The sequence below is a fragment of the Sceloporus undulatus genome, chromosome 3 (assembly GCF_019175285.1).
Source record: "Sceloporus undulatus isolate JIND9_A2432 ecotype Alabama chromosome 3, SceUnd_v1.1, whole genome shotgun sequence".
Taxonomy (NCBI): domain Eukaryota; kingdom Metazoa; phylum Chordata; class Lepidosauria; order Squamata; family Phrynosomatidae; genus Sceloporus; species Sceloporus undulatus.
This window is the reverse complement of record NC_056524.1, coordinates 139,974,425-139,986,635: the sequence shown is the minus strand read 5'-3', so window position 1 is coordinate 139,986,635 and position 12,211 is coordinate 139,974,425. Positions and strand designations below refer to the sequence as shown.

Here is a 12,211-nt window from a genome sequence, read left to right as displayed (position 1 = left end):
ATGTTACTGGGTGGTGTAAGACAGGGAAGTAGTGAGCATGTTCACCCCCACATCTCCCTGCTCATAGCTACCAATAAATCACCCTCAAAAACCACAGGCTGGAATTTCTCCAAGTTTCTCTAAGCATGGGAAACTGGTAGATAGGAGTATACTCTGTGCCGTATAATGGATTTCCTGTGCCTACAAGATAAGAGCAAGAGGAAAATATGATTGCAGAGAGTGGCAACAAATACTGGGATCAAGACTGGGCAATTCCTATGAAGTTCTCTTCCTGCCCTATTGTTTCCTCTGTGCCTTTGTATGCCAAGATGCCATTTGCTCTTTCTGTGACTTCCAGCCTCATCTAAAAAAATGGACAGTGCATCTAAACTTTGCCGTGGCACAGCTTAGGTCTGATGCTAGAGATCTGTGAGATCAAGTAGTGCTTGTGACTCCAAATCCAACAAAAACCCATTACCTCAATAATACTGACTTTCTCACGCAACTTGGACCAAATAAGAAGGCAAGAGACAACTTGAAATGTTCTGTTTGTCACCCTCACTTTTTCTGATTGCAGAGGGCCTTGCCTAAAGGCCACCAGAACTCTGGAGCCCACACCGATGGTGCTGACTTCTGAGAAACCAAAGCTATACCCATTCATTAAGCTTGCAATTGCAGCAATCTGCCATGACCGCAGAACAACACATTGTCTTTATTGTTACTCTTGAACATTATTCCTTTCAGCCACTTATGTGGATTGACAAGAGAATGATAAAGTTCCTGGTTAAGTGTAGAATCTTTTTTCTGTCCCCCTATAACTTCACCTTTCTCAATTGTCCATGATAGTCTGTACTTTTCAGTCAGTATAGAATCTCATATATGTTTCCTTACAGGAAAACATTTGCTGCCCTGACACTTATTTCATTTCTTCTATTGTGTGTTCAGCACCAGTAGAAGGATTGTATAATATATCATTGGTACCTATAACATTAGTTATTCTGTGAGACTCTAGGTAATTTATGAAACATGATTGTTCTAAGTCAATTCACTTTTTCATAATATTCATCCTCAACACATAATGCTAATTTACCTTGTATTTTACAGTCCCCCAATGAGGTTTACAGCTGGAAGAGAGGCTCCCCCCTCGGTAACAGGCAAGCCTCACCATCTGATCCACTTTATTATGGAAAGCGCAGCAAGACTGGAGTAGCAAAACAAATAAATTGTGTGACTCTTGTAAGTGCTAATCAGGTGGTCAGAGCTTTAGCCCCTGGAGATGTGCCTCTGAAAGAACTTTATCCAAAAGGTAAAAAAAAAAAATGAACATATTTTGTTCATGCACTGTATTTTCATGAATTGTACCATACTTTTCATGTAACATGTAGGCTTCTCTTTTTGCTTAAGCATCCGTAATCCTGTTCAGATGTATTTAAAAGTAAATGGTGGAACTGACTTTCAAATAAATATGCACATCCTGTAACATCCCTCGCTGGATGAGAAAGCCCTCAGAATGTATATGATAGTTTTAAAAACAATAAGCTCTGCATCAGACAATTAAAATTTGGGAACATAATTTTGTGTCCACTGAAAGATCTCTCACTGTGAAGGATAGTCAAGGCTTTGTGTATAGTGAATGGTTTAAGCACATAATTTGAACCACGACTTTCTGTTTAAAGCAAATTTCTGATTCCTCAACACTTGTGGAGCCATCTGTCAAAGCTTGTGGACAATGCCTTCTAAAATTTTCAGAACCAGAGCCATAACTGACAATTCCCACTGGCACAGCAGGTGGAATTGCTAATGGATTAACAAAATTAGGGGCTTTCAACCTCTTTCTTCATAACAATGTATATAATAGTTGTGCAAGTGGTTGGCAAGATGAGGAGAAGCTTCTTTATGTTTATCACACTAGATCCTTGACCTGTTTGTCATAATTTCTGCTTTGTTTCAATCTGTGACACATAAATTGTTGCCATATCTGTAGCGTGCAGGGTTCTGTCTTGATATATCCAATCCTCTTTCACCTCTCTAGATGGTGCTCACACTGTTTGGGTATATGCAGATAGAACCCTATATAAATACACACACACACACACACACACACTTTCTCTCTCTCTGACTATGGCAGGCCTGCTTGGATGGTAGGGATACTGCCTCTTTCACTGAAAACATGTATAGGTGAAGCAGAATACATAAAACCTCAGAATTGTTTCTTGTCGTTACAATCACTTTAAAGCAGATGTGGGCAAAATGTAGCCATCGTCCCTCATGCAGACACTCAAGGGTATTTTTGAATCCTTTGGTCCCTGCAGGCTGTCCGATTGCCCATGCCCCCAAAAAGATGAATTTCCCCTTCTTGAGGCCTCCAGGGGGAGTTCCATTTCAAATAGGTTTCTGGGGTTTCCCCCAATATTCAATATCAAAGAAAAAATAGAGTTCCAGACTTGGGGGTCCTAGGAGCAGGAAACTGGCCTGGTGCATTTGTCCTCTGATGCTGAAAATGTGAGCCATTTGTTCTTAGCATTTATCCTTTGCAGTATAATTAGGACTGAGATTCATCCCTGATCTGTGGAGAAATGCTTGCGAACAAGGAACTGAGATTGGATGCTTGTGCTTTTTGGAAGCTGCTGTGCTTTAAAAACAATTAGCTGCTTTGGTGTGGGGAGAATTATTTGGTGCACATTTGTTCCATTTGCATCTCTATGTTTCAGCTTTTCAAAGCAGCCTATGATGTAATGCTCCTTAATGATGCTTTTAGTCTACTGTTTGTTATGAGATGACAGTTTAAGATGATTGCAATCATGCCTGATCAGCTTTTATTCACATTTGTTTATAGCTTGACATTTATTGCATAAATATTTGCCTTTGTTTCCTTATTTTATATTTCTTTGTATAAGAGCAGTTAAAGTCTATGGCTGTAATTTTCTTTTTATTTCATTTTCCTACATGATAAATTGTTTGCAAGCAATATGAATGCATGATTAATTGCAAGTTGACTGCTGATTACCAAATAGTCCCAAACACTTCTCTTTGCAGATGTTACTCCTCCAGAAACTGCTGGATATTTGGAAATTACAGATCTTACAAGAAAGAAGCTTAAATATATTCCTATTCCTCGGTAACAGTATTTCATCTTTTAAACTGCCTCAGTATTTTGCAAGAAACAGTTACCACGGTTGCTTTCAGTTGTGAAATACTATTTTGGGGGGAGAAAATACTCTTGTTTGTACAGTATAAGTGGTTTTCTCAACCTTATTGTTCTCCTTGGACATATTCAGAGTCCTAAGTCTTGATAACAGGTAGCTAAGCCCTTTACAGGTCTTTAGCTATGGGGAAGGAGTAACATCTGATCCATATTGTGCTAACTTTATATGGATGCAGTTGTGTGGTGTGTGTTTTTGTGACATCAAAAAGCCCCCGTTCTTTCTAGGGATGAGCAAGTTTATTGGGAGGTACAGTGAGAGAATAAAATGTGTGTATTCTTGGATCTGGTGTTACTTTCTCCCCAGCATTGGAGACAAACATTTAAACAAATGGACTTTTTCCTGGGAAACTGCCTAAGAATACCTTATTCCTAACAGCCTTCTTTCAGAAGTGACAGTTACAGATGTTTGCTGTGTGTGTATGAGACAAAAGAATTGCGGGTCATGGCATCTAGATGGTGGAATGACCTTCCAAAGGAGAAAAATCACCCATATTCTGTCCCTTTTAACGATAAAGACTGTTGCACCTTAAAGAGCAATGAGTTTGTTTTGACATAAGCATTTGTGGCCTGTGCATAGCCAGGTATATTTACTATACACATGGTGAAGGGATAAAATGTAGAAGGTTAGAGGGAAACTGGATGCAAAACGTACTAGTAGTGGCAATTGTATTATTGACAGCGGCCATTCACAAAACTGTTGCTGCTATCAACACCAGCTAACATATTTTTTATAAGCATCAAATATTTTTTGAATAGCCAATTAATAATGTAATTGTCACTGACAGTAGGTTGTGTTGTGTATGCTTTCTGTTTGATTTTGTTAGTCTTTAAAGTGCCACAAGATAATTGTTTTTTACTGCTAAAAACCAACATGGCTGTTCCTTTGGTTGGAATCAATGTAGGAGGCAGCTTTTTAGGAGAATGCTGAAACCACATTGTGTCAGAATTGACAGGACCCTTTGAAAAATACATTCTGACAATTGGCTGCATTCCCCTGTTTTGTCCAATTAGGATGAAACTGAGGAAGGCAGAGGCAGCAAAGTCCAGCTTCATCTGAGAAGCAAAGGATAGGGCAAACAAACTTTGTGCGAAGATAAGAGCTGGTGGATAGAATAGACCAGGAGACCAGAGTTCAAATCACTACATTTATGCAGAACACTTGGCTCATTTGCTAAGGCTTGCTCCACTTCCTTGGATAAAATGAGATAGGATGGGCATGTGTGAGTTCCTTGGAGGCAAAGCGAAGTAAAGAAAAAACATTTTCAATTTTCAAGACCACTCAAAAGCTTCTTGCAAAATGTATCCAACAATAATTTCACTTCTTAAGATTTTCATTTTGGTGTCCAGACTTTTCTTTAACACAATTTGGGGGGGGGGGGGGTCCGCTGCTTTCTACTTTTTTTATATGGTGGCAATACATGCTCAGTAAGGGCTTTTGGAAACTGTTGCTGTTTAACTTCCCTGTTGCAGGGAGGCAAATATACTGTAGCTACAGCAGGATTGACTGGAGCAAAATCTCATTTTTACCCAGTTCAGGCTTTTATTGCATTGTTTACTGCAGAAATACTGATGCAAAATAACACTAAAAGTCGTGTTTCTGCAGTCTTCATTCACCATTTTCCCAGTGTTTATGCTAATAAAAGCTTCCAGGTAGAGACAGGACAAGAAGAAAGGGGTGTTATGGTTGGCATAAAAAGACTTTTTAATAAGGGATTCTTTGTCAGAGGCTTGTTAACAGGCCCCATACAGACAGGCCAAAATAAAGCTGCTTTGGGTCACTTTGGAGGTATGCTGTTTAAATGATGCATGCATCCTAAGAGGCCAGAATCCGTGCCAAAGTCACGATCCAGTCATAAGGTCTGGAGCGCAGCTTTGGTGCAGCTTCCGGACTCTTAGGATGCATGCATCATTTAAACAGCATATCTCCAAAGTGATCCGAAGCTTTATTTTGGCAGTCTGTATGGGGCCTGAGATACATCTGTGTTAAGTATGTTCACCCAGCTGTGCTGAAAATTGTTCACAGAGGACTGCAATTAAAATAGGATACTGGCAAATTTGCCAGATTTGGTAGGGGATAGCTTCTTCTCTTCTGCATAGCTTAGCAACATTTCAAATTATGTCTAATTTTTTTAGAATGACTGAAAGGTAAACCCATCTTCCCTTGCTTTTCAGGCCAGTGAACCTCACTCCCTATACATCATGGCTATCAGTGATTTCTGATACTGATGTCTTGTTGGCTTCACTTGGTAACACTGGCGTGGTTACTGTAGATATGGGGGGGCAATGTTAGACTCTGGGAAACCAGCTTGGAAAGTCTTCAGAGATCACTTCAAGAATGGAGAACTATGATTGGACAAGATGATGGCAGACCTGTGCAGGTAAGCACTTAATGCACTTGCTACATTAAGAGCGTCTGGGTTTCAAATCCCATGGCCTGAGGCTGAAACAAAAGCTTGTGATTTATTTGGGACCCTCATAAAACAAAGACAGAATTGCCAAGTGTTTGCAATTATTGGTCCATATAAGTTTGGAAAAGTTCATTTTTTTGAACGATCCATGTTGGCTGGCTGATTCTTTGCATTGTACTATAAAAATATATTTTTAAATGATCTGGTCAAGCCTGGTGTAAGTATTAGGAGTTTGGCCTTTTGCTTGTTTCTCATCACCAGAGTGGTTTCTCTGCCTCTTTGTGCCTCAGTCTTTGCTCACGTTCTCACTTCTCTGGCTCCAGATTTCAGAGACAATGGGTTGAAGAAGCTCTGAATTTGGGAGAAATGCCATGATCCAAGCCTTGTGTGAAAATACGATAGACAGATGATTTTTATCTGAAGGAAAAATTCTCCCTGATTATATTAGTGTTAAATGTGCTTAATAACGTCACAGATGAGCCAGAGTGAGAGTCCCAAATACTGCATCCAGTCCGTTAGGGCAAGAACATAGAGGCAACAAGCTGTAATGGCATTATTCCAGCCACTTTCTTGTGTCTGTCTTCTAGTGAGGATTGCCTAGAAAGAAAAATGTTTATCACTTACCTTGACCAATTTCCCTTAAACATAATTTACAACCAGAAGGGCTGTGTGCAGAACCAGGATGCAAAAAGCAGTGTTACTTTCACGTCTTTTTTCAATCTGTCATGTGTTTAGAGAATCTTATTACAACGATTGCCATGCTCTTGCTAATGGACATATGAGATGTCTTTCATGTGTGTACATGTATATGGGCTTCCAGGTTGCCTGTCAAATTTATGGCAATTCCATGAATTTTATTGGGCTTTCTTAGGCAAGCAATGCTCAGATGTTTCTCCTAGTTCTTTCCTCTAAAATATAGCCCAAAGCACCTGTTATTTGTTGGTGGCCTCCCATCTAAGAATTAAGCAGGGCTGACCCTGCTTAGCTTCCAAGATCAGACAGGATCTTGTGTCTTTCTTAGGTAATGAGGGATGGAAAGGCCTATCTGGACTATGTCTAATGCTTATTGTGCCACCTTATCAACAGAGATGTGTTAGCACCATCTACTGGTCACATATGATAATCTGGTGCACACAGTAGTTTTCCTTCTTAGGATTGCTTTCAAACTGTGATTTCTAGAATCTCCCTGGAAGGTGCTTGCAATGATGAAATGGGTCAAGTTGGGCAAACTTGCCAATATAATATTTGTCTTCATTACTGATGTTTCCCTTGAAATACACTAAGGAAGATTGGATACATTCTAGTGTACACATGCAGGCTGCTATCCATTACAGTACAATATAGTTATGTTTTTCTTGTGTAATATCTAAAGAATCTGCACATATCCCTCAGCAATGAGTTGCACAAAGCATACCTGCATCTGGAGCAAAACCACCTTATAAAGGTGAAAATGAGAGTCCTTATACACAAAAAAGGGAGATGGATGTTGCATTTCTGCATGCACACAAAATATGTTGCAAAGTTGAAAGGGTTTGGTGAATAGATCCACTGAATCCAGTTACATAAAGAATATTACAGGAATTATTTTCTCCTGAAATGACTATTACATTATTTTGTTTAATATTACTGCTTTCTGAATGGGTGCTTTAGTGAAGAATGGGTGTTTTAATGAATATTCACCAGAGATTAAAAAGTAAAGAATGCATTTATAATAATGTTGATGTAAAGTCTGATCAAAGTACCAGCTTTAACTTCAAAGCGGGTACTTGCTCTATAAATGGGCAATTTATAGTGTTTAACAAACCTTCATATTTGAATATTACAAATATATATTGTAATTGAACTATCTTATAGAAAATATCCTTATAATTTTTGTAGAGAACCAGCATGGCATAGTGGTTTGTATGTTAGACAAGGACACTGGGAGACCAGTGTTCAAACCCCCGTTCAGCTATGGAAACCTATTGGGTGACCCTGGGGAAGTCACAGTCTTAGAGGTAGGCATGGGCAAATCCACCATCTTTGAACAAATCCTGCCAAGAAAACCCCATGATAAGTTTGAAAAACCCCATAAGTCAACAATAGTTATTCAGCCAAAACATAATATAATATAAAATATAATAAAATGGCATATATTATCAATGCTGTCTTGTGTATTTTCTTTCTGATTCACTGTTACAATTACACACAAGAACCCAGTCAGCCTGAACATATAAAGATTGTGCTGATAGCTTCTGTCCTCACTGATTAAAATTTCTCTTTCCCATTAAACTAGGCCTGAACAACTTCAGCAATGTTTGGTTAATGATAAAGATAAGAATGACTCTGATTAATGTAGTAATTATAGGATGAAATCCTAGCTGTGTTCTTGGTGATGTATTTTTAAATTGTGTTATGGTGTTTTTCTGGAAGAGAAATAGCTTACATGAATTTTGTTTTGCACGCAATCTTTGTTTGCCCTTGCCTCCCTCTGAGGTTGAGAGAGTGTGATTTGCCCAAGGTCATTCAGTTGGTTTCTATGGCTGAGTGGGGATTCAAACCCAGGTCTCCCAGTGTCCTATTCCAGCACCCAAACCACTACACCACACTAGGTTTACATTTGGCTTATTTGCTCTATTATGATGAATGAATTTCTTTTAGAAGATGACAAGTGCAGACATCTCTATATTTTGAGAACTGATATCTCAGATGTCAGTGTACATAAAAACCATTTTGACAAAAAGTCAGATAAACTGCTTTCATTCACTCCCCCCTCCCCCTTTAATTTCTGTGTGGAGTTCAGATCCCCAGAACAGGTACCCTTCTTCAATGTATGGCATGATACGGTTTGACTCATATACACTCTTTTGGTGCCCTAGATATAGCACTGACCTTTTTCTTTCCTGGGTGTCTATTATTTAATGCCTTGCATCATCCATCCTTAGGCAAAGGAATACTAACTTGTCAAGACTGTTCTACATGTAGGCCTTATAAATGAGGCACAATGCATTATTTTCTATCCATCCTTTGCAGCACGTTTTGGTTTTGCCTCAACAGATAACTATCGAAAGAGACAGTGGTTTGGATGTTAGTTCTCCCAAGCATGGGAAGATAGACCGAGACAATGCCCCTCATGTTGGTGGAAATACATGGGCTGGAGGAACAGGTACAAAATAATTGTTTGCTCATCTGACTCCAAATGAATGATCAGGCTGCATTTCAGAAGTGTTCTGTGTACCAAGTGCTGTTGAGTAATAGGTTATAGTTCCTTGAGGTGAAATTGTGTCCTCCTCCTCTTTGGTTTGCTGATTCTCTGGGAACTTTTGTGGAAGCAGCACTACAGTTTACTTTCTTTTTACAGGATTTTCTTACTCCTTCTCACCAGCTGCTTTTATCCCCCTTTATGTGAAATTTATTTCTTCAAAATAAATATAATTCTTTCTGAATATATGTACAGATTGTGTGTGTATTAGAGGAGTCCTTTTTCCTTAATATTTAACTGGTCAGAATGTATTTTCCATCACCTGCCATTTCCCACAATGTGTTACAGTGATCTGTAGATATACCCTATTCTCATCCTGTTGGTTTCATGTGAATTTTTATCTATCCAATCCTAGCAGATATCTTGATGGATGAATCTATAAGGTTGGTGGGAAATCCAGTGTATGAAATATAAATGTGATGGGAGTAGACATAATAATATACTGTATATACTCATGTATAAGTCTAGAAATTTAGGTCAAAAAATTGACCCCAAAAACCTGAGTCGACTTATCCATGGGTCAATGTAAGTACTGTATCTTAACTTTTATTTAAAAGAAGGAACCATCCCATGGTGAAGTCAAGAGCATAATCTGCCCTGACCCCCTCTACTTTCTCATCCATCCAGCCTTAAGAGTGAGCACAAAGATTTAAGTCTGCTTAAATTTTGGAAGTTATTTGACATTGTTTTGCTTTGCTTCATCCTTTAGATCCTTTGTTATATGCCCCTAAATTCTACCCTCAACCTATTCAAGGGTCATATCAAAATCCATAATTCTGGTACCCAAACCTGCCCTCGACTTATACATGAGGTCGACTTATAATCGAGTATATACGGTAACCATTTTCCATTGGTCAATCTACCCCATTATTACCAACTCTGACCAGCCAGGATTTCAGGAAGATTTCTTCCCTACCACTAATTGGAAGTTTCTGATATTAACTGCTACCATATATACTCTACTATAAGTCAACCTCATGTATAAGTCAAGGGCAGGTTTTAGGGCCAAAATCATGGATTTTGATAAGACTTGTGGATGAGTCAAAGATAAAACTTAGCAGTATGTAACAAAGGATGTAAAGGATGAAGCAAAGGGAAACAATGCCAAAGAACATACAAAATTCTAGCAGGCATAACTATGCTCACCCTAGATAGATGAGATAGTAGAGGGGGTTGATGCTTCTTTTAGGTGCTCCAAGAAAGTATTAAGCTCTCACCTTTCACCGGGGTATGGATCCTTTTTTAAAAAATTAAGAGTTAAAGTACAGTACTTACAGTGACCTGTGGATAAATCGACCTAGGTTTTTTTGGGGTCAATTTTTGACTAAAATTTCTAGATTTACACACACATATATAGCACTCTCCCATCTTCTGAAGAGACAACTCTTCATAGCTTCTGAAATGAGACAAGATTACTATGATCAGGGGTGTGTGGAGGTAGGCAATCTGAGTCTTCTGTCTATCCTGCTAAATTATAATTTAAAATCAAATGTTTTAAGGCACCCAGGCCTGTATATCACTTACACCAAGTGTTTACTGATCTACTGATTTAGTTCATAGTTCTTGGTTAAGAGTCATAAGAGTTAAGAAATCTTAAAGAGTTGTAATGCAAGAGAGCCTGTTAAGAAGAGTACCTTAAAGATCTTTATACGAGTGGCAACTTTACATGAGCAGAGGAATAAAGAACAAATATAACTCATCCTCCATCTGGCCAGTTTTCCCAAAATCATTGGAAGTAGAGAGACATGTACTGTAGTAATGGTGTTACAGATGAAATTCATCAGGGTTTTGCCTAGTTTGTTATTGGTGGTAGAGACCTCTCACATGTGGATCTGATCTGACCCATGAAGGATGCTCTTTGTCTCCAACTCTTTCTACAAGTCTTGCCTTGGGTCCTAAGTAGTGTCAAGGTTTGAGTCATAGGGAAGAGGAGTGAAACAATCTTTAGATCAATGAGCTATTATCATATAAATTAGCACATTTTTACTGTTTACTTCGATGAATTGTGTTACATTTATATGAGCTCGCTGAGCCTACAGTACAGTGAAGTAAGTAACCTGATATTGAATATGATGCCTTCCTGAAATACTTTTCAGTATTCACAAATAAATAATGCATTGTGCTTTAGAAAACTGTAGGATTCTTGTCGAACCATGATCAAAAGCACCTTTTTTTTTGTTTTGTTTTGTTTTAGGTGGGAGAGACACTGCTGGTTTGGGTGGCAAGGGGGGTCCATATCGACTGGATGCTGGCCACAAAGTGTACCAAGTGTCTCAGGCTGAGAAGGATGCTGTGCCTGAAGAAGTAAAGAAAGCTGCCAGGGAGATGGGTGAAAAGGCTTTCAAGCAGAGGTTAATATCCAACCATGATTGTATATTGTATTTCCTTTCCTATAATGGAGGCTTTAGAAGGAATTTGCTAGTCTTTGGTGTTTTAATGAATCTGGAGGAGTATAGCTCTAAGAATTATCTCCCCCACCACCAACTTTTTCTTTGGCAAAGCAGAAGCACTGGATATCATTTGCCTGATCTCCAGGTTATTTGACAGACCTTCTTTGCACAGGCAAATGAAGGCGGTGATAATGAGGCTTTAAAGTTTTGCTGTTATTTGTTACAGATTAGGTTGGGCCTGATTTATAATGTCCTGTAGCATTTCTTTTACAGTTAACAACACTGCTGAGCCTTTTATTAGCTATGTGTTGTTCTTGTTATTTATTCAGTTCTGTGTTCTGCTTCAGATTACGAGAGATTCAGATGAGTGAATATGATGCATCTACATATGAAAGGTTCTCTGGAGCTGTCCGACGGCAAGTTCACTTGCTCCGAATTATTTTGGATAACCTGCAGGTAATCATTGACCTTTTAAAACTGATTTTTTAAAAAATTCCTCTTCTCAACCACTGCACCCAGTAGCCAGCTGGCCATCTCCATCTGTTAACCTGAAGGAAGTAATTGCTTTCCAGTTCTTAGCAAGTAGCAGCTTTTATTTCAGCCAAAATACTGAAAGAGTCACTGTAGCATGAATAGTCGAAGGCTTTTATGGCCGGCATTCTAGAACATGGCCACATAGCCCCAAAACCCCACAAAAACTGTAGCATGAATACATAGCAAATGATCTCTGTGTTGTGAGATTTGTTCTATGTGTTCCACTTGGAATTAATTTAGTGGTAGTTTGCATAAATTAAGGAATGGTTGATATGTTCATGTTCACCACTTGCTGATGGCCACATACAGCTGCCAAAAACATAAACGGTCTACCTAAATATAAAGTTAGAAGATATAAAATTCTATCTCTTCATATCCTTTGAACACAATACTTTTGAATAGAGTTGAATTATGCAGTGGATATTTCTCAAGTGTACTGTAATCAGCACTAGTG

At 38.7% G+C, this 12,211-nt stretch overlaps 1 protein-coding gene across 1 annotated transcript in view; it reads left to right on the top strand.

Moving 5' to 3' along the window:
- The window catches only part of VWA8 (von Willebrand factor A domain containing 8), a 142,347-nt gene that overhangs the window by 117,810 nt on the left and 12,326 nt on the right, over nt 1-12,211 (top strand). The window contains 7 exon segments of the mRNA XM_042457276.1: nt 1,084-1,285; nt 3,016-3,097; nt 5,357-5,459; nt 5,461-5,562; nt 8,629-8,737; nt 11,028-11,184; nt 11,571-11,679. Coding sequence (XP_042313210.1) covers nt 1,084-1,285; nt 3,016-3,097; nt 5,357-5,459; nt 5,461-5,562; nt 8,629-8,737; nt 11,028-11,184; nt 11,571-11,679 — 864 coding nt within the window.